The 23,132-nt window shown below is 34.8% G+C and overlaps 1 protein-coding gene across 1 annotated transcript in view; it reads right to left on the bottom strand.

Annotated features, from left to right (window-relative positions):
* The window catches only part of LOC150088101 (protein dachsous-like), a 287,537-nt gene that overhangs the window by 17,446 nt on the left and 246,959 nt on the right, over window positions 1-23,132 (bottom strand). The window contains exons 3-4 of the mRNA XM_090370019.1: window positions 22,069-22,299; window positions 1,994-2,230 (exon numbers count right to left, since the gene is read on the bottom strand). Coding sequence (XP_090226145.1) covers window positions 1,994-2,230; window positions 22,069-22,299 — 468 coding nt within the window. The remainder of the gene's footprint in view (window positions 1-1,993; window positions 2,231-22,068; window positions 22,300-23,132) is intronic.

Genomic DNA, 23,132 nt, shown 5'->3' with positions numbered 1-23,132 from the left:
GAATGGTGTGATTTTTTTTTTTTTTTTTTTTGGCTGATGCTGCATAAGCTCATACACATGCTTTCTTGCATCACATGCTAATACTACTACTACATTAAAATATAAAGGATGACTAAAATTTTAGATGTGAAAAATTTTCCAAAATGTTGATGAAATTGTATGTTGTCTTTGCCAACTATCACTTTGCTATCACAAGCTGAAGTAATAAATTTAGATAGGAAATAAAGGGGCCTGAATGATGAAATATATGGAAGTATGTTGCATATAAACGAGAAATGGAATAGTTAGGAAGAAAGGTAGAAGAGGGGATTTGACTGCTGACACTCCATTTCTTCAAGGGAAAGCTAAAAGGCACCTCAGTAAATGAAGGAAGAATGTGGTGCTTCAAAAACTATTAACCCAGCAAGAGCTGAGTTAAGTGTCTGTAGACCCTACACTATGACAACAAGTAGGCAAATACATTCCTGACCAGCAAAGCTCACTCAGCAATGTATTTGCATTCCTGACTGAGGAATGCAGTTCATGACCTCAGTCACGAATGCAAATATCTACAAACAGCATCTCTGGTGAGGTTAATATATAGAATAATTCTGTTTCAAGCTACATATGGTAAAAATCAGAATCCTAAATGAATAAAATTACATTAAAATTAAAAATCTGCTTGTGTTCCTCCACAACCATAATTTTTTGCTATTTCAGTATTGGCAACATATTTGTGAATAATGCTTTTGCATGATCAGCACAAATAAGAGGAAAATTATTTTCTATGAAAAAAGATGCAAATAAATATTCAGCACGTAATAACACCATCATTACCATGAAATGCAAAATCTATTTTTGCATTTCTTTCTAGGCACTACATGCTGTCATTATGCTGATTTTTTGCAAATGTTTGATTACTCCCTGTTTACTGCCACTTGAAATTGGAAAATCACTTCTACACTCAGTGTACAAGGCAAATGTGTTACCTTTTATTTCAGATTTTACAATACACAGAAAACCTTGCATATTCTGAAATTTTACATCGCATTTCTTTGGGCATCTTACTGAAAGACTGTAAATTACCTCCACAAGTATTATTGGACAAAACAGAAAACTATGCTATTATCATGTGTTTCTATTTGGCAACATAGACTAATGCAGCACACTTGACAGCAGATTTGTGAATGAAAATAAGTAAAAGTGAAAATTTAAAAAAAATTTTTTAAATCTTGTTTTTTCATTGTAGTTTCATTATTTCTTTGTGAAAAGATAAAGGTGGAGAAAAACTGAGTTTCTGAAAAATGATGGCAAAATCTCTATCGGTAACTGTATTACAACAATAAGACAGAGAGGAATCAAATTAAGTAAAAAATGGCAGCTTTTCCATCGTAAGTCTGGAGAATTGGCAGCTATGAAACAAGTACAGAAGAATATAGAAGAAGTAATTCCCACAGTGAAAACTCAGAATATAAATTTAGGAAAAACAAAATAATAAGTTGCTAGAGAAAAATAACAGATGGACTTGCATGTCAAATAGGAAAATTGAAATAGGCAAAAACATGGTAAGCAGAGGCTTCCCCCAACCCCACTTTCTGTAACTTTTTTTTTTTTTTTTCTCTTAGATCAAACAGCACACCTGGCCAGTCCACATGGATCAAACGATCTGTGTGGACTGGCCAGGAGTGCTGAGTGCCCCTGAACAGTCTGCACACCTGGGCCTCCCAAATCATTGGGCATCAGTTTAGATGCTTGCCATAATTAATGACTCTAACATAGTTAAAGAACAAGTAAACAAGCCCACTTTACAAAATTGCATCATTGAAAAAATTTTTCCAGTCTCCTCCTGACTAAAATTAAAGTTTGTTGCCGGAGGAAACAAAAATTATACTTATATTTTATCATAAATACAAACAGCATGAAAATTAACAAAAAAATATTTAAATTCATCTATGCACAATTAATTTTCTAAATAATGTTATGATTATTACAACCAATCTGGCAAAGAACTTACGGGGATCCCTGCTTGTGGCAGAAACTGTTCCAACCATTGTTTCAGGTGCAATATCTTCTCTGACAGAGAAACTATAACGAGCCTGCTCGAAAATTGGGGGCTGATGACTAGAGGTAATGACACTAATATACACATGAGCTTGAGTATCTGTTATAAGCCCACCACCATCTTTAGCTGAAATAGTTAGGTGATGAAGAGACCTGTCAGGACTGAGTGGGCGAATCACAAATATTTCACCTGTAAAATTATTACAAAGAATAAATTTAACATGTAAAATATTTAACATATATATATATCAAGGAACCAGAGATAAAATTTTCATCCTTTAGAAATTTTATAAAATTGTGTATGTGTGTGTGTGTGTGTGCGCGCGCGCGCACGCGCGCACACACACACACACACACACACACACACACAGCAGCAGCAGTTGCAGGTATAGGATAAAGGGGTAATAGTTGTCTCCAATCCCTTATGATCAAAATAATCAGCATTTTTCATAACTAAATGAAAAATTTAGTTATCATTGATGATAACTAAAGCTTAATGATTCCTCTGAACACTGCTTTAGCCCACCTTCTTTTAGAAAATTTTGGGATAACCCCTGTGCATATATGTATATCATTTGTTCATTACTGAATAAAGGCATTTTTAAACTGAAAGCAACAAATAATTAATTAAATATGAAATAATTATTTTAAATTTGGACAACAGAAAGAACACCACATCATCCTTATTATTAGTAGTGAATAATGCAAGGAAGAAAGCATCAGCAGCCAAATAAAAAAAAAAAAAACACTACCCATATCATTTGCATCTGTCCATCTCTAATAATGTCTAATTCTTAAATTTATACCCACTCCACAATACCAGATGGCAGTTTGTTCCAATTATCAATTATTCTCTGACTAAAAGTAAATCTGAATGCTTCTATTGCTTGCAGCCATCTTTTTCCAATTTATGTCCCTGTGTGTGTGTGTGCGTGTGTGTGTGTGTGTGTGTGTGTGTGTGTGTGTGTGTGTGTGTGTGTGTGTGTGTGTGTGTGTTGTTCAAGCAAGGGTAAAAATATCATCATCATCATCATCATTAAGGTTACCCAATCCATTTAATGCCCTAAACATCTCAATCATGTCACCTTGAAAGTACTTAGTTTCAAAGCACTGCAATTTACACAAGTTCTGTAAATTGCAGTGTGGTAAAAGTATCCTTTTGTGTTCTTGACTAATCTGGTTGCTCTTCTCGGCATCCATTCTAAGTTCTCCACATCTTTCATAAAATGAGGCTTCTGGACCTGTATGTAGTGCACAAGGCGTGGCCTAACCATTATAATACACAATGCGATAATCACCTACCTCCCTGCTCACAAAGTTTTTGTATATCACTGACAGACCATAAGCTCTTCTAATAGCCTGTCTGCACCACCTTGAGTGTGGCACTGCCTAACTGATATGTTATTCTGGAATTACTACATATGCAGTTCCACCAATTTTAAATCTCAACTGCCACTTCTCAACCTATTTGCCTAATTTTTCTAAGTCTCTCTGCAGTAACATTAGCAGTAGTCACATGATGCAAGAAAGCAAGCTTATACAGCATCAGTCAAAAAAAAAAAAAAAAAACCCTTCCCATTTCACCCATCCATTCTCTTCAAATGTTTGTCTAGTTCTACCTTGAACTTATTTAAGCTGTCAACTTCTACAATGACAGATGGAAGTTTGTTTCAGCAGTCAACCACCCGCTGGCTAAAGGCAAATTTCCACACATCTATTCTACAACTGTCGTTCCTCAATTTCAATTTATGTCCCCTCAGGTGATTAATCTGGGCAAGGGAAAGAATCCCATCAGCATTGAGCTTGCTCAAACCAGTCAAGGCCTCAATCAGATCACCTCACAGGTGCCTAGTCTCCAGACACTGTAATTTGCAAAAACTTAAGCCTTTCTTCACAAGAGCAACATGCCTTGATACTCTGTAGATGTTACAGTGGTTCACACTGTAACATCTACAGACTTAGACAATCAGCTTCATATGACTTCATTGACATCATTAATAAATATTATAAACAATAAAGAGCCCAGAACTGAATCCTGAGGGACTCTATAAGCGCAATGCCCACTTATAACCACCCTCTGACTTCTGCCACTCAACTATCCCTTTATCCATAGCACTAACTTGAAACTAATGCCATGCTGCTCCAATCTGTGGCGCCTCCGTAGCCAGGTGAGCAGGAGCAGCAGTGCGTAGCACACACTTCTTGTTTAGACCAGGGTTCAAGCCCGTGACCACCAAATACGGAGGATGCGGAAAGGTCAGGGAATGACTACTGCATATCCCCGGAGCAATATGGCCTTAGTTGCTAATGCTCCTAAAAACCAAATAACAACAACATAACAACAGCTCCAATCTGTATGGCAGTCTTTCATGTTGGAACAGGGTCAAAAGGTTTGCTGACATATAAATATATGATACAAAAATTATTGTTTGCATCAAGTTCTATTGTTACTGTGTCCCAGTAGGTAATCAGATTGGTCAACAGTATAACCTTCTCTCATTAACAAATTCATGATGTTACTGCAGTATAACTGCATTTGTGTCTTGGTGGTCCTGCATTACTTCTTTAACCACTGACTACATTATTTGCCATGGAACACAAATGTATAATTGCCTACATTAATGTTTGATTGCCTTTTGTGAAAAGGAGAAACATTTGCACACCTCCAATCTACCCTGAATATACAGATGCTCTCATAATTAAGGCCAAAGGTTTGCTTATGCCTTTTGCTGATTCTTTTAATATAACTGGTTACATCTAATCAGCCTGAGATGCCTTGTTTACTTTCAGCTTCAGTATTTGTAACTAAACAAATATTTTCAATATTTGTTTAGTTGTCAGCAAGAACATGATCATCGATAGTTGTGTCATTCATATCTGGGGGAGGGGCAATGTTGTTCATACCTTTCCTTCTATTGTTAACCTAAGCAAAGAATTTTGTTACTATTCTTTGCATTCCGAGCCTTCTCATAATCTGCCTTAGCTCGCCTAACTCCATTAGCGACCTGATTGCAGACTAGTTTGTACTTACTGTAGGATATCATATTGCCTGCTAATTTATAATCATCCTACACATTTTTCTTATATGCTACTAGTCTAATAAGTTTAGTAGTATCTATGATTACTTTCCCGAATACCTCCCCCTTTGGAATTTGTCGTTGATAACATCATCAGTTTTCACAATGAACAAAATTTAAAAACTGTGTGAGATCATGGTACCTGTTATGAAATTAAAACACTTTCCATTAGTATTATCAGTAGTAGACTACTACTAATAATAGTGAAAATAATGCAAGAAAGTAAGCATCAACAGCATCATGCAAAAAAAACCCACTTCTCATCATATCAGATATCCATTCCTATTAATAGTTTGTCTAGCTCTTTCTTCAATTTTTACAAACTACACACCGCTACAACAACAACAACAACAGATAAACATTTGTTGCAATAATCAATTTCCTGCAGACTGAAGACAAACTTCTGCATATACATCCTGCAGTCATCCTTCTACAATTTGAATTTAGGTACCCCTCATGTCTGTAATCTGAGCTTTGGCTCAGATGGAAGGATTTTCCATCCATATTGGGCTTACTCAATCCATTCAAAGCCTTAAACACCACAATCAGACCTCCTTGCAGGTTCCTAGTCCAGACACTGTTTGCAGAAATGAAGCCTTTTGCGGTAAGAATATTATTTTTATTCATCTCACTGATCTTAATGCTCTTCTCTGTGCTCATTCCAACAGATCCACACTTTCCTAAAATGAGGCTTCCAGACCTGTATGCACTACATTGTATAACGTAATGGATAAGATGTAGCTTATCCATTACGTTATACAATGGGATAATCATCTCCTTATTCCTTCAAGCAAAACTCCTATATACCACTGGAAAACCCCATGAGTTGTCCTGGCAACCCATCTGCACTACTCAGATAACCTCATATCTGACTGCACAATTATTGCAGGTGTTTTTCGCCCCCCATCACCCTGAGTGTGGTACTACACAGTTGGTATGTTAACTTGAATTACTGCTACTCACATGCAGTACTTTGTATTTGTCAAGGTTAAACTTCAATTGCCACTTCTCAGCCCATCTGTCTAAACTGTCATTAACTGTTTTTTTTTTTTTTTTTTTTTTTATTTGGTAGTTGTTGGCGCATCAGCTTCTGTGGCCATAATGTACCTCCCAAGGTTTTTGCAGTACTTTGATCCAAGCCCGAGGCGGGATTCGAACCCACGACCTTTGGGTTGCTAGGTAGGCACTTTACCCACCCGGCTAGCCCGGTCGGTTTAATTAACTGTCCCACCAATCTTCATACTATCTGCAAACTTAAACGTTAACCTGATATGCCTTCCTCAATATCAAAAATAAGTACAGAAAACAACAATGGACCCAACACTGAACCTTGTGGGACTCTACTAATAAAATTAGTCCAAGAAGGACTGTGTCCATTAATAACCAGCTTCTGTCTTCCACCCATCTACCATTGTTTGATTTTATAGCACTAACTTGCTGCTAATACCACACTGCTCCAATTTGTACATGTCTCTCATATGGAACAGTATCAAAAGATTTACTGTAATCTAAGTGCATGTAAGTAAGATATCAAAATTATTTTATGAATCTATTCCCTTGGTTACTGTTTCATATATATCCAATCAGGCTGGTCAGACAAATTTCTCCTTAACAAATCCATGCTGTGACTGCAGTATAACTACATTCCTGTCTATATGAAAAACAAATTTAAGTGATGAAATGATATACCAAATTATTTTAGAAATAAATTAAATATGATGTTCAAAATGAATGAAAACCTCTATTGGTACTTCTCTGTTATCCTCATGCCAGTAGTTATAATGCAACAACTCAAGCAGTGCAACCTTTGTTGCCATTAAACTTATGTACAATCTATAAAAGGTACATATACATATGCATAAAAATAAATGTATAAATATATATGGTGGAAAGATAAATAAATACTGTACCTACCCTGCTGGGAGGATAATAAGCAAGCATCCTTCCACTGCCTTTTTTTTTTTTGGATAATTGTTTTCAATGCTCAGCCAAAACACTATTTTCTTATTCAGATATAAAAATTCAGCTGGTTAAGAAATCCACAAGTTATGAATGTGAAAGCAGAATACAACTTGATCTGAAAGAAGAGTTTTTGCTGAGCACTGAAAACAAATATCCAAATTTATACAAAAATCAATAGAAGTTTTACTTTTGTTCCCAACCTCATATTTATGTTGGGTTATCACATTTCCCCTCACCAAATCTTAGGCCAAAATTCCTTCAGCATAAAGAATATGGGAAATAAACAAATGCCATTCCTCATTTCTGGGGACAGAACTAAATAATAAAATTATTATTAATATGATTAAAATTATTATTAATATTAATAAGAATTATTATAAATATGATGTTCAAAATGGATGAAAACCTCTATTGGTACTTCTCTGTTATCCTCATGCCAGTAGTTATATAATGCAACAACTCAAGCAGTGCAACCTTTGTTGCCATTAAACTTATGTACAATCTATAAAAGGTACATATACATATGCATAAAAATAAATGTATAAATATATATGGTGGAAAGATAAATAAATACTGTACCTACCCTGCTGGGAGGATAATAAACAAGCATCCTTCCACTGCCTTTTTTTTTTTTTTGGATAATTGTTTTCAATGCTCAGCCAAAACACTATTTTCTTATTCAGATATAAAAATTCAGCTTGTTAAGAAATCCACAAGTTATGAATGTGAAAGCAGAATACAACTTGATCTGAAAGAAGAGTTTTTGCTGAGCACTGAAAACAAATATCCAAATTTATACAAAAATCAATAGAAGTTTTACTTTTGTTCCCAACCTCATATTTATGTTGGGTTATCACATTTCCCCTCACCAAATCTTAGGCCAAAATTCCTTCAGCATAAAGAATATGGGAAATAAACAAATGCCATTCCACATTTCTGGGGACAGAACTAAATAATAAAATTATTATTATATAAATGATATATAAATTTATTTAATTAATAAAAACAAATGAAATTAGTCACGTTATAATGTTTATTTAAAATATTCATTAATTTCAATATTAACAAGATTATAAAAATAAAATAATTTGTAAAAATAAAAAAATCATTAAATTAAAAGGAGTTAGGAGGGTTATCCTCTTTATTATTTATTTATTTTTGATTTTATTATTTTTTTGTGGTCAGCAATATTTAAACTAAGTTAATGCAATGATTTTAATGCTTATAGCAGAACAAAACTTTGCTCTGCTGTGAGTTGCACTAGTATTGCACTACAATAAGTTGCACTGGTATTGCGCTACTTTCAAACAAATATCCTTTTTTGTGATGTCATTTATTTTGAGGGTATTACAAGATAAGATAATGGTTAATAAGAAATCAACCTTTTAGTGATGTAATGTTATCTTTAAAAGGTTAATTTGCCACTTGCACTACTCTCTACTAGTTTCAAACAAATATGTTTGAAAGCAATGCAATATCAAGGCAATTTGTTCTGAAGACAAAGTCTGTTTTGTAGTTCTATTCCACTTTTTCCACCACTTAAATCACTCACGTTCACATTAATACTAAAGGTATATGTCATCAGTGACCATCTCAAGAGAGCTGGTTATTTAGTGTGCAGAATATTGACCTGGAAAGAGAGTTGTCTCAAGTATGTGATGATTTCTGAGTCACATTTGCAAGGGCACCTCCGTAGCCAGGTGGGAAGGAGCAGCAGTGTGTAGCACACGTTTCTTGATTACACTGGGGTTCGAGCCCATCACCACCAAATATGGAGGATGCGGAAAGGTCAGGGAATGACCACTGCATATCCCAGAGCAATATGGCCTTAGTTGCTAATGCTCCTAAAAAAAAAAAAAAAAAACCAAAACAAAAAAAAAAAAAACATTTCCAAGGAAATCTTCTAAAAATCAGGGATATTCTGGAGAGAGAAATAATTTCCACAGACGGGTGGTCAATTGCAAGGATGATTGGTGGTCCATTCCAGACATCCTTGGAATGGACCACCAATATTTACTGATTCTGGCATATAAATCAACAAATAAAAATGGCAAGTAAATTTGAAACACTAAAAAAATCATTTGAAGTTTCAGGATCTACTAATATGCTTAGGTACAAAATGTCAAACTTGAATTCAAGCAATGTGCAGTGTTAGAGAGGCATGAATTAATACCAATATATTTAAAATTTATTACATATACACAAATATACATTGTTGCTCACCTTTTAAAACCCAAGAATTTGTCATCTTTTTCATTAGACAAGAGCAGTTTGTGCAATTCATTGAGAGTTATGTTGTGGGATTTCCCTTTTGAGAATTCGAAAAGTAAACCTTCAGGGTTGTCAATTTTGTATAACAAATTCACTAACATATTGAGGAAGTGTTTGCAGACAAACCAACTTGGAGAACAGTACTAAATAAGCAATGAGGAATGCTTAGCTAGACAATCAAAGCCTCCCTTATTACACATATAGCATTAATACAAGAAATATCATGGTGTTGCATGTGTTTCGAGGTTTTGTTTCATAACCTTCTACATGAGAGAATACAGGCAACCCCAATATAACAAGGTACTTCTACAACATGGTTTTGCTCTAACACAATTGATAAATTATGGCAATCCTCGCACAAAACAGTACTTCTACAACAAGGTTTCACTCTAACACAGTTTGAGAATTGCTGGAAATCTTGCATAACATGGTATTTTTGAGCTTTTGTGCTGGGAAAACCCTGCTATTATGTTAGATGTAAATTTCAATGTTTCCATTCCTTTTTGTGAATCCCTGCTGTTGACTCGCTAGTTGGTATCGCCGTCATGATATTTTTCTAAAGCACATTTCTGGAGGTCACTACCATAAAACAATTTGCAGTTTCTGGTTTATTGATCTTTTCTGTTAGTGTAATCAATTATAAATGGGTAGTAAACTATCTTCTTACATTTGCTATGTACCAATAGCTGGAATTCTGTGGGTTTTCATGTTATTATGGTGAAATGTGTTTCCCCTTCCATGAAATATTCAATCATATAAAAAACATAAATAAATTTTCAGAAACTCATTATTCCATATCTCACTTGTGTGCATCGTGTTTGTTGCAACTTATGCACGCCATGTTCTTTGTTATTAATTGCTTATCATTTTTACTGTTTTAAAAATTACAACCAAAAAAAAGTCAGTGAACAGAAAGATCAATTTAGTATGTACATATTATAGTACATATTAATAAGCTATGTATGTAAGCGTAAATTTATTTTTATTTTTCTAACTGGAAAATATTCTTCAGATTTTCATGTATCATTTAAAGTGGGGTCCACTGTATTTTGTTGGGAGATCCCTGGGTTAGGTTCTGTGCTACTGAACTTGTGCTTGTTTGAGACCTTGAAAAATAGTTGTGACTTCGAAGAGTGCAGTTCGTGACTTTTAAAGAGAGCAGAAGGTACACGAAATCTAGATGCTGCAGAAGAGATTGTGCTTATCAGCAATGAAGAGGAAGAAAATTAAATGAACATACATTATCTCACATATAAGTATCACAGTTTGTAAGGTAAGACATTTGTTCAGTTATTACTATTTAAGTTACTACTATTATAAAAATAAAGTTAAAATATTAAGTTATTACTATTATAAAAATTAAGTTTCCGATAGGTAATAAAAAAAAGGCGTATTTTTGTTAGCTTTTGGAACCCCCTTTTGTACTGGTTCTTAGTCCAGTATAATATGTTTTCACATTACATGAGATTTTGTAGGAACCAAACTACCGTGAGATACGAGGGTTACATGTACTGTAAATGCTTACCACTTTCTTTAGAGTTTACTGTGGAGTGTAATAAAATGCCACAACATAAACTTTTAAAAGAGAAGAAACAATTGAATTAAAAAGTAAACAGAGGTTAATAATGAAGATTTTATTGTAATATACCACTAAGCAAGATGAAAAAAGATAACTGTAAAAAAGGAGGGTCAAATTATATGGCAAATACATGATCATGTGCAAATTTTCAAGGTAAAAAATATGTTAACTTATATTGATAAATGACAATCTGAATTTTCAGCATTAAATGAAATGAAGCAAAAAAAAAAAAAAAAAAAAAAATGCTTGACCTTGTACACTTGAAAGATGTTTTATTTTATGTGAAACATTCTTGGCTTGGAAGAGGGTAGCGAAATCCAAGCCAATAGCCCAATTACCCATTTGATTGTAGCCATTTGTTGAATAGTATGAGTGCAACAATACAAGTACTGTATTTGTATTGTTGCAATTCGCATTTTCGTTACATTCCATTGTTAGGTGCCACTATAGATGTTTTCATATTAATAATTTTCTGATTAGTGAACGGGACTAAATGCCACACTGCTATAGCTGAGTATTCAATGACACTGGAGTCAAATGCAGAGTGCTGTCCAGAGTATTGAGAAAGCCAACCTAAGAAAATAAAGACAGAGGTAGCAATTGGTGCGTGAGACCAAAAAGACTATATCAAGATTGTGTAAAAGACAAACAGAAAATTGAAGCGTTGAATTTAGCAGTGCCTTCAACCAACAATGTCAATTCATCTAACAATGATGCACCTGAAGTGAGTATTAATTATGTACAATGGAACATTTCTCTAAATTGTAGATGCTTTGAGATGGTAGTTACCTGAGCTAGCCAGCATCCCAAACTTCGAATGCGTGGTTCAATTCAAGCATGAAACCAAATGGACAGCTGGAGTTGCAATATATCACAACAAGATGGATGAGGTAATCACATGTTGCAATCACAAGTATACATCTCTTACTTTAGTTATCATAAATCCATTGTATCTTGTCTACCAGCTGAAATTATGGAAATTTGTGAATGATCAATAAAATATTTACAATACAAATGCTCTTTTATTTCGTAATCAATATATATAAATCAAAATACCTAAAAGAAATGCGAAGATTAGTAACCTTTACAGAAATAATGTAATTTCTGTCTCGCATTTTCATTACCACATTACTTCAGTTCGCTACTTACTCTACCGAATCAATGTTAGTGACTGAGTTAGCGACATTTCCGTGTCGCATTTTCATGACAAATTGCTTTTAATTCAGTCCAAAATTTACTAGGTGCTGACAAAGATGTTTTCACATCAAAAACAAAGAATATTAAATGTAGACAATCAATTAAATATTTCTAAAATTGAAATAATATCCAAATTAAGCAAAGAATAAAAAATATCTAATATACTCTGAGTATAAATTTTAAAAGAAATGAACTATAAATTACACATTTTAACTATTAATATAAAATGTGTGTTTGTTTATACCAATAATAATTTAGGTACAACTGTTTGATATTCTTTTTTGGTTTATCACTTTGGTACTGGTTTCTTTCTTTTGCTAAAAAAAAACTATGAAAAGTGGAGGTTTAGAAAAATTTGTGATTCTATTTAAAAGAACTTCACATAGGCCTTATACTTTAAAGATAGCCCATATGATCTTTTAAGCCTGCAGTTTAATTATTTCCGATAATAGTTAATATAGGGTACTAATGGGCTTAGGATTTACTTAAAAATTTAATTACTGTAAAGGGCAAAGGGAAAGGCTTTTGTTTTCATAAAGATTTCCACAATGATCTCAGACAGTTTTTAAATTCTATACAGTGGGACCAACTGATGAAGTTACCAACAGCAAATTCTAAATCAGAAGCACTCGAAGATATAATCACAGAAACTACTACACTTTTTTACCAACTAAGAGATACTGATCAAGGCTTAGATTGAAATGATTGTCAGATATACTGATGAGATTCACAGCAAAGAAGAATTCATAGAATGCATATCACATAATACAGAGGCCTACAGTAGATAAAAACTAGTCAGCAATCGAATCACAAAGGAGGTTACCAGAAGTCTCTGGCAAAGAATGCAAAGATAAGTAGCAAAGACTTCTTTGCTACTTATCATCTTTACTTATGTAAACACAAGAAGGAAGTAGATGAATCATATTTATCCATTAGATATGAAAGGTTTAACTGTTGATTATCCTGTTCAGGTTGCTGACAAACTGCATAGGTATTTTGTATCTACAATAGGGATATACATGAAAACATCATAATACGATGTATGATGCACACATCAAACATAAAATGCATACATGAGGAATTTTTAAGGGATGGGGATTCCAGAAGAATATCAAACTAATAGGGAGCTGAATGATTTTATGATAACCGAGAGGAAAGTGGAGGAGAAATTGTTAAAGCTAAATGTAAAAAAGACACCTGGCTTAGATAGGATTTTTTCAACTGTACTGAGGAGGCAGAAAGAGAGAGGTATGCAAATTTTTAGCTATAATTATGAGAACACCCTTAGATTCAGAGGCAGTCCCTATGCACTGGAGATGTGCAAATGTATCCCTAATCACAAAAGGGATCAGGGTAACATGATTAATTACAGACCTGTTAGCTTGACTTTTGTTTCAAGGAAAATAGTGAAGTCACTGTTTAAGGAAGTAAAGCAGAACCATCTAGACAGGAATGCAGTTATACAGCAGTCACAGGACAGATATGTTAAGGGGCAGTCTGACCAATCTGACTGGATAACAAAGGCACTGGATACAAAAAATACTTTTTGACACCATATACTTAGACTTCAGAAAAACTTTTGATACTGTTGCACATAAAAGACTGCTATAGAAATTGGAGCAGTGTGGCATTAAGGGAATGTTACTGCTAAGGATAAATGGTTGATTGAATCAGAGATGAGAATGGTTATCAATGGGCACTGCTGTTCTTGGAATAATGTTATTAGTGGTGTCCCTCCAGGATTCAGTGCTGAGCCCATTTTTGGTTATGATATTGATGAAATCATATCAGGCTTAATATCTAAGTTTGCAGATAAAGGTTGGGTGGGGTGTTTTATGGCAGTAATCAGGGTATGCTATTGCAGCAGGATCTAGAAGCATTGAAGCTTCTAGACAATTGAAATTTAACATTGACAAATGACCTGGGGATAATTGCACAGTCAGATATGAAATTCTCTGAACAGTCCAAACAAGCTGCCAGTACAGCTCATGGGGTTTTGTCAATGATATACAGAAATATTGCCAGTAGGAATAATGAGGTGATTAACTCATTGTATAAGACAATAGTTGGGTCACGTCTCGAGACTGTCTACAGGTCTGAAAGTTTCATTTTAGGAAGGATGAGGATCAGTTTGAATGGATGCAGAGAAGAGCAACAGGATTAGTGATGGAGCAAAACATGCTCTTATCAGGAAACGATTCAGTTCTACAAATTTCAGCACCTGAAGACTAGGCACCTGCAAATAGATCTGACTGAAGTGTTTAAGGGTTTGAATTTATTGAGTAAGCTCAACAGAATCCCTCCTCTTGCTCATACTACACACGAGGTTACATAAATTTAAAATGATATTTGCTGGCTGTACACACAGAAAATTGCTTTCTGCCAGCAAGTAGTTGATTGTTGGAACAAACTTCTATCTGGTGTTGTAGAGGTGAGTAGTTTCAACATTAAGGGAAAATTATATAACCTGTAAGAAGGGACGGACAGGTGTTGTGGGAAGTATTTATATTGTTTTTAATTTTTTTGCTAATGCTGTATAAGCTTATTTTCTTGCATCATTTGCCACTACTAATGCTAACATGTCGAAGCTACTAGGCACGTTATAAAATCTAAGAGATAATACTGTTCAAGATTCTGACCTCATTGTATGCCACACAAAGTGATAAATATAGTTACAGAGAGAAAAAAATATATATATGGAATGATTATAAATTATCCAAATGACATAGAAATCTACAATAAATGTATGTTTGCATGCAAAGTGGTCAGCAAGGGGATTAAAGCAAGTTAAGGCAGATTACAAAAAAGCCTTTGGCTAAGAATGCAAAGAAAAGTAGCAAAGAATTCTTTGCTTATGTTGACATTAGAAAGGAAAGAAATGGATGAACCAGTGTTCCACTAGATATGAATAGCATAACTACTGATGATCCTGCTCAAACAGCTGGCAAATAATAAATATTCTACATGTATATTCATGTGTGAAGTTATTACAGATGGGGATAGCACAAGCATACCAAATTCTAACTGGGAGCTATATGATTTTCTGATAAAAGACAGCAAAATGGAAGAGAAATTGCTGAAGCCAAAAATAATTTAGTCATCTTGAGGCTGATGAAAACTATCCAACAACAAAAGGCAACAGCAAAAGAGGTAAGCAAATCTTCAGCCATAATTATAAGAACATCCTTAAGGGAGTGGGAATGAGATTAGCTCGGTGTGGGTGAAGTTTTTACTAGGGAAGTTTTTCTTAAATTTTTACCATTTTATTGACTAAATTGCATATTAATTTATTGTCTATAAGTAGCTTTATATTCCAAGTTATGATACTTAGTTTATTTTGAACTTAGATAGAGATTTTGTGGGTTATTACTTAGTATCAGTAAAACTTGGACCATTCAAAACTTCTCGCCATTGTGTAGTATTGATACAGAATAGCAATAAGTATATCTCGAACTTGATAGCGTAAGGCATAACATAAAACTAGATAGCGTAATGCGTAGCACTGAAGTAAGAATCTGTCAGCTTAGTATATTATTGGCAATCAATCAATTAAATTTATAAATCCTTTTAATTTTTATTGTTAATTAAATTGTATTTAAATGAAAATCATGCTCAAGACTAGAACAGCAAAGCAACTTGCGCAAAGCAGCGAAAGTGCTGTGGTTCACGGGAGAACCATAGGGGACAATTCTCCAACACATCAGTCTAAAAAAATTTGCAAAATATAACATGTTTGCAGATCTCTCTCTCTCAAACAGGCCATGATCTAGCCATGGAGGATGCTTTGTGTGTGCTAGGTGCACAGAATGTGAAGTGCCATCTCAGTGTTCTGATGGGCGTCTATGAAAGCTTGAAGAGTCAGGTGGATGCCCTCGAAGGAATTAAAATGGGGAGCCCATCAAGTTCTCAGCTGCCCAACTCAATGCCAGAGCACACTCTTATGCACCAGGCAACAAAGCAGCAACCTTCAGGGCAGAATGCACTGGTCCCACACAGTGTTGCCATTTTAGCGGTTTTCCCGCTAGTTTTAGCGGAATTGCTTCAGGTTTAGCGGATAAAAGTATGAAATAGCGGATAGCGGATTTTTTAGCGGGAAGAGTATAAATGTTTAGCATTTTATGTATTTTGGCAATGTAACATTTATATTAAGAAATATTAAATTAATTGCTCAATTAATTATTTAATTAACAATAAAAATAATTCATAATTGAAATAGTAGGGATATCATATTTCATAGTTTGTTTTTTTATAAAGCGAAGAATCCGTTTTATATTATTCTGGATTTCCCTGAGGAGAACCCCAAGAATTTGACGTAGTTACGCTCGCGGTCAAACGACCTGATCATTGGGTCATAGCTTTAAATTGTTGAATCAAATCTAAAAATGTGGAAAAAATTCTAATGACGCCTTTTTTTGAAACAGCGAAGGAATGGCATTGGATAATTTTTCTTCGTCGTATTTGTTTGGCTTCCAAGAAATGCGATCCGAATTACCGACATCTCTTTCAACGTTCTAATAACCACAGAGCAATAAGTAATAAGAGTAATAAGTAATAATTATTTCTAATAACTACAGTGTAATAATATCTTAGTATAGTCAGTCCTTGTATTGCACGATAGTTGTATTCCTAGAAACCCTCGTGCAATGCAAAATCGTGCCTTTAGTAAATCCACCAGCCGACAAAATCAATTCAAATATTTATACAGTGTACAGTGCCATAAACGATGGTGCAGATCCGAAAAAGATAGTTCATTCGTGTCAAACAAGGTGGTTATCCATTGAAGTTCCTATAACAAGAATTTTAGAACAGTATATTGAATTAAAAGCCCATTTTGAAATAACTCGTTTGACTGACAAATGTTATACTGCAGAACTTCTTTATTCAATGTTCTAAGATGAAAGTAATTTAGCATATCTTTTATTTTAAAACCTATCTTATCTGAAGTACAAAGAGTAAACAAATCTTTTGAATCAAATACTGCCGATCCTACATTATTACTACATGATTTAAACATGCTATTTTCGATGATTGCCAATAAAATGTTTTTACCAAATACACATATTGAAAGGATAGAAGAGGACATTAATAATTATTTATACCCTAAGCCATATTTAGGTTACCAATTTGAAAGAAAAATAAATGAATTAATAATGAATAAACTTATCACAACAACAACAGTATATAAACATTACTCTCGTTAAATGGGAAAACATCAACAATACAATGAAGTTTTGGTCAGAAGTTTCGAAATATCGAGATGCAAGCGATAAAAATCCATTTAAAGAAATTATCGAATTTGCATTGGGAATTTTAATTTTGCCATTATCCAATGCAGATGTGGAAAGAATATTCAGCAACTTAAATCTAGTAAAAAACAAAACACGCAACAGAATGAGTGTTGGGCACGGTTAATGCAATCTTATCAGTACGATACGGCTCAAAAGAGTTGAAAAGTGTTGTAAAAATTATGTTTTACCTGAAGAAGTGCTTCGCAAAATAGGTACACAAGAAGCATATGATGAGGAGGTATTGAATTTCGAAATTAATTTAGATTTTTAAATATTGATTTTATATTACAAACAGTTATATATTATATATTTTTATATTACAAACAGTTATAGTTATATAAATAACTATTTATATATACTATTTGTTTGTTTTTATTCACTACAAAGTACAAACAAATGAAAATTTAAAAAATTTGGCGGGTCAAGTGCTAAAAATAGCGGATTTTGAGTATGCGGCTAGCGGGAAATATTATTAAGAGTTGGCAACACTGGTCCCACAGGAGCTAGTTATTGTTGGTGACTCAATTGTCAGAGAAATGGGAAATATATTATGCAAAAAGGATAGGTGGAATACGACCAGGGTATGTCTGCCAGGGGCAAAATTTGATGATATTGTAGAGCAGATATCATCTTTCAGGGACACAAAATGATATCACTGTACACGTTGGCACTAATGACATTAAGTGTAGGAGAACTGTGGATTTACTAAGTACAGGTCAATTATGAAAAAAAGTCGCAAGTTAGGATCAAATTTGAAAGTATCTGCAATCCTGCCCAGGCTCAATAGGAGGGAGTATACGATGAACCTTGACAATCAATTTGGCACTGGAGAGATTGTCCAGGGCCCGTGGGGTAGAATTTTTCTCAGCATGGTCTGTGCTTGTTAACAGGAAAGATTGCTTCTACAGGGATGGGATACACTTAAATAGAAGGGGTTCGAGAATATTTGCTGATGCTATTGCGGCAATGTTAGGTGGGTCGGAAAACTGCTAGCTTGGGGGATTCACAGACTAATAGATTAACAGTAGCCGCAGGCTGAGGTGGAAATGATTCTTGCACTGCTTCTATCTGAAAAATCCTGCAAGCCAGTTGTGGGATTTTTCAGGAACTGCTGGGAATCATGAAACAAGTAAATACATGAACTGTGTTAGAGAAACTAAGAGTAAGAACAGGTGCATGTATACTTGCATGTACACCAATGCTGGGAGTATAGTAAATAAATTTTATGAATTTGAAGTGCTAGTTAAGACATCCAAGGATATTGTTGGGATATCAAAGACGTGGTGTCACTCAGATATAAGGGATGCATAATTGGAATTTGGGGAGTACAATGTGTACAGAAAGGATAGACAAAGTAGGAAGGAGAGGTTATGTGGTTAGTTAAGAAACACAAAATCTAAGGAAGTGCATCCAGTTGACACAGATGAACAGTGCAATGTTGAGTCAGTTTGATGTGACATAAGCACTGGGAAAGCAAAAATGAGGTTAGGAGTTTGTTATAGGCCTAATGACTCTGAGTATAATGAACAATTATGCAGAGAAAGAGTAAATCAGAGTTTCTTATAATGGGGGATTTTAACTTCCCAGATATATAGTGGAACTTGTGGATTGGTCACTCTCACACTAGCAAGGCTTTTGTGGATTCATTGGATGATTGTTTTCTACAGCAGCAGCAGCATGTTAGTGAGGCAACAAGAGGAAGTAACACTCTTGATCCAATTATCAGCAGTGATTATTCATGCATTAAGAATTTACATATAAAGGAACCACTAGACGGCAGTGATCGCAGTTTACTAATGTGGGATTTACTTAAAGATGCAACTACCATCAGGGGTAAAGGGAAGGGTTTTTTCTTTCGTAAAGTTGACTACAGTGGTCTCAGAGTTTTTTTTGGGTTCTATACAGTGGGACAAACTGATGATGTTACCAACAGCAAATTCTAAATGGGGAGCATTCAAGGAAGTAATTTTGGAAGCTACAAGGCTTTTTGTTCCAACTAAGAAATACTGCTCTAGGTTTAGGCCTAAATAGATGTCAGATGAACTAATGAGATTCGTGGCAGAGAAGAAAAATACATGGGATGCACATAAATTGTCCGGCAACACAGAAGCTTATGGTAGATACAAGCTAGTCTGTAATCAAGTCACAAAGGAGGTTAGGCAAGCGAAGGCAGATTATGAAAAATCTTTGGCAGAGGATGCAAAGAAAAACAGCAAAGACTTCTTTACTTATATAAACTCTAAAAGGAAGGAAGGATTGGACAACTTGATATCAATGGCTCAACTGTAGATTATCGTTCTTAGATAGCTGCCGAACTAAATGAGTATTTTGCATCTACATTCACACATGAGGAGTTATTCAAGGAGGAGAGGGCCAGATGTTTATCAAACTCTAGCACGGAGTTAAATGATTTTGTAATAACTGAGAGCAAAGTGGAGGAGAAATTGTTGAAGTTAAATGACACAAGAAAGGCGCCTGGGGTAGAAGGGATCTATCCAGTTATATTAAAGGATGTGGCAAAGGAAGTAAGCAAACCCTTAGTCATAATTATGAGGGCTTCCTTGGACTTGGGGGTGGGGGTCCCCCACGGACTGGAGATGTGCAAATGTATCTCCAATTCACAAAGGTGGAATCAAAGGGTGACACGAGTAATTACAGACCTGTTAGTTTGACTTCTGTTCCAGGAAAAATAATGGAGTCACTGGTTAAAGAAGCATTGCAGGATCATCTAGACAAGACAGCAGTAATAATTCAGACACAGCATGGGTTTGTCAAGGGAAAGTCTTGTCTCACTAATTTGATTGGATACTATGATGTGGTCACAAAGGAACTGGACACAAAAAATAATTTTGATATCATATACTTGGATTTCAGGAAAGCTTTTGATACTGTTGCACACAGAAGACTACTGTACAAATTGGAGCCGTATGGCATTAAGGGCAAGTTGCTACAATGGACAAAAGGATGGTTGAGTGGGAGAAGACAGAGTGGTAATCAATGGGTACTGCTCTATGTGGACTAATGTTATCAGTGGTGCCCCTCATGGTTTGGTCCATTGTTGTTTTGTATATTTATCAATGATATTCATGAAGGTATACCAAGCTTAATGTCAAAGTTTGCAGATGACACAAAGGTTGACAGGGTTGTTAATAATAGCAATGACAGTATGCAGTTGCAACAAGATCTGGAAAAGGTAAATGGGCTGAGAAGTGGCAACTGAAGTTTAGCAGTTTAATACTGACAAATGCAGAATACTGCATGTGGGTAGCAGTAACTCCAGAGAAATATATCAACTATATGGTGTTACACTCAGGGTAGTGGAGAATGAAAGTGACCTGGGGTAATTGTGCAGTCAGATATTAAGTTTTCTGAGCAATGCAGACAGGCTGCCAGAGTAGGTCATGGGGTCTTGTCAATGATATACAGGAATTTTGCAAGCAGGGATAAGGAGGTGATTATCCTCTTGTATAAGGCAATGGCCAGGCCACACCTGGAGTACTGCGTACAAGTCTGGAAGCCTCATATTAGGAAGGATATAGAGTTGCCAGAACGAGTACAGAGAAGGGCAACAAGACTAGAGAAGGGAATAAAGGGGTGCTCTTATGAAGAAAGGCTTAAATTCTGCAAATTGCAGCTTCTGGAGACTAGCACCTGTGAGGCGATCTGATAAAGTCTTGAATGAATTGAGCAGGCTCAATGCTGATGAGATTCTTCCTCTTGCTCAGATTACAAACCTGAGGGAACATAGATTCAAACTGAGGAAAGACAGTTGTAGAATAGATGTGCGGATGTTTGCCTTTAGCCATCAGGTAGTTGATTGCTGGAACAAACTTCCATCTGTTGTTGTGGAAGTTGATAGCTTAAACAAATTCAAGGCAGAACTAGATAAACATTTGGAATGAATGGATCAGTGAAATGGAAAGGGTTTTTTTTTTCTTTCTTTCTTTTTTTTTGGCTGATGCCTGATAAGCTTGTTTTCTTGCTTATCCATTAATGTATATGCTTGTTTTCTTGCTTATCTATACTAAGTTGGTGGTACCACACTCAAGGTAGTAGAGAATGAAAAAGACCTAGGGAAATCATACAGTCCAACATGAAGTTCCTGAGAAATGCAGATGGTTATTAGGAGAGCTCATGGGGTTCTATCAGTGATACACAGAAGTTTTTCCAGCAGGGACAACGAGATGCATGTCCCATTGTATAAGGTAATTGTTGTGTTGCATCTTGATTACAGCATACAATACAATTTGAATACTTCATTTCAGAAAGGATGTGGATCTGTTGGAATGGGTTCAGAGAGTAGTGACAAGATTATTCAGTGACACCAAAAAAAAAAAAAAAAAAAAAAAAAGACTTGAGTTCTGTAAATCACAGGTTCTGGAACTAAGGTTCTTTGAGTAGCTCTGATTGAAGTTTTTACAAAATATAAATAGTACCGAGTAAACCAAAGGATGACAGAATCCTTACTCTTTCTAAGGTGGCACAGATTAGGGGACATAAATTAAAATGGAAAAGGATGGTTATGGGATAGATATGTCAAAATTGTCTTTCAGCCAAGAATAAACGATCACTACAACAAACATCCACCTGGTGTTGTGGAAGTAGAGAGGCTGAATAAAAACTATCAGTCATAAGGGAAGAAACAATAACACACCTGAATTATGATCTATCCTGAAAAGTCCTTGTTCATTTCCTGCAATAATCTGGTATGTAATTCTTCCAAAAATACCAGAATCCTCATCTGTTGCTGCAACAACTACTACAGGAGTGGAAATATGTAGTCCTTCTTGTAAGCTGACATTGTATTCAAGGGGATAAAATATTGGCTTATTATCATTTACATCCATCACCTGCACCTTTATCATTGCAATGGTACTGAGTCCTCCTAAAAAATAAAATAAATTAAATTAAATTAGCTTCCACCGCATACAAACGGAAAAGCAAGATTTAGAGTACATATACCTAATGGAAATTAATCAATGACTGGTTCATCACACGTAGTGATGAACCATGATGACATACTTATAACATATTTATTTGTAAATTAACATTTGTAAGCCATTTTCTATATTTCATGTACAAGATGAATCGCAAACTTGAGAAAAATAAAAGCAAAATTTAAATAACAGTTATTTATGTTTGGTTCAGCATGGTTATTAAAGAGCAAATGGGACCCATTCGAGAATCTCACTGCAGAATTTGCAGTTTCATTACAGCCCACATCAAAGTTTATTGGCTGGGGGGGGGGTAAACCTGTCTCCCTGCCAAATAGTCAAACCAGTATCTATTTTTTTAACATAAATATATTCAACTTTTATAAACCATAGCAGATATACAGGACATCTGGCATATATGTTATAATTTAGGTATCAAAATGTTGGTAAATTACATTTTTTTGTTATTAGTTTTTATCTATTTCACAAGTGTTTTTTTTTTTTTTTTTTTTAATTCTGCAATTTTCTTCTCAGGATAAACTTTTCTGATACAAGATTTCCTATGCATTTTTATATATTTTATTAATTAACAAATAAATGGCTTTTTGTATTAAATAAAAATTAATGTAATAGTATGAGGTTAAATGAATTACAACTAATAGCAGAGAAGAGATAGAAAGAATATATAAATGATCATAAACCAAGGTACATATTATCTTATGAAGAAGCCACAACATGACCATGATTTATGGAAGCACAAAGTATTTCAATAAGAACCAGACAG

Source organism: Mastigoproctus giganteus, chromosome 3 (assembly GCF_048544385.1).
Source record: "Mastigoproctus giganteus isolate SK-2022 chromosome 3, ASM4854438v1, whole genome shotgun sequence".
NCBI lineage: Eukaryota > Metazoa > Arthropoda > Arachnida > Uropygi > Thelyphonidae > Mastigoproctus > Mastigoproctus giganteus.
The sequence above is the reverse complement of the archived record's forward strand: the minus strand, read 5'-3'. Positions and strand labels throughout refer to the sequence as shown.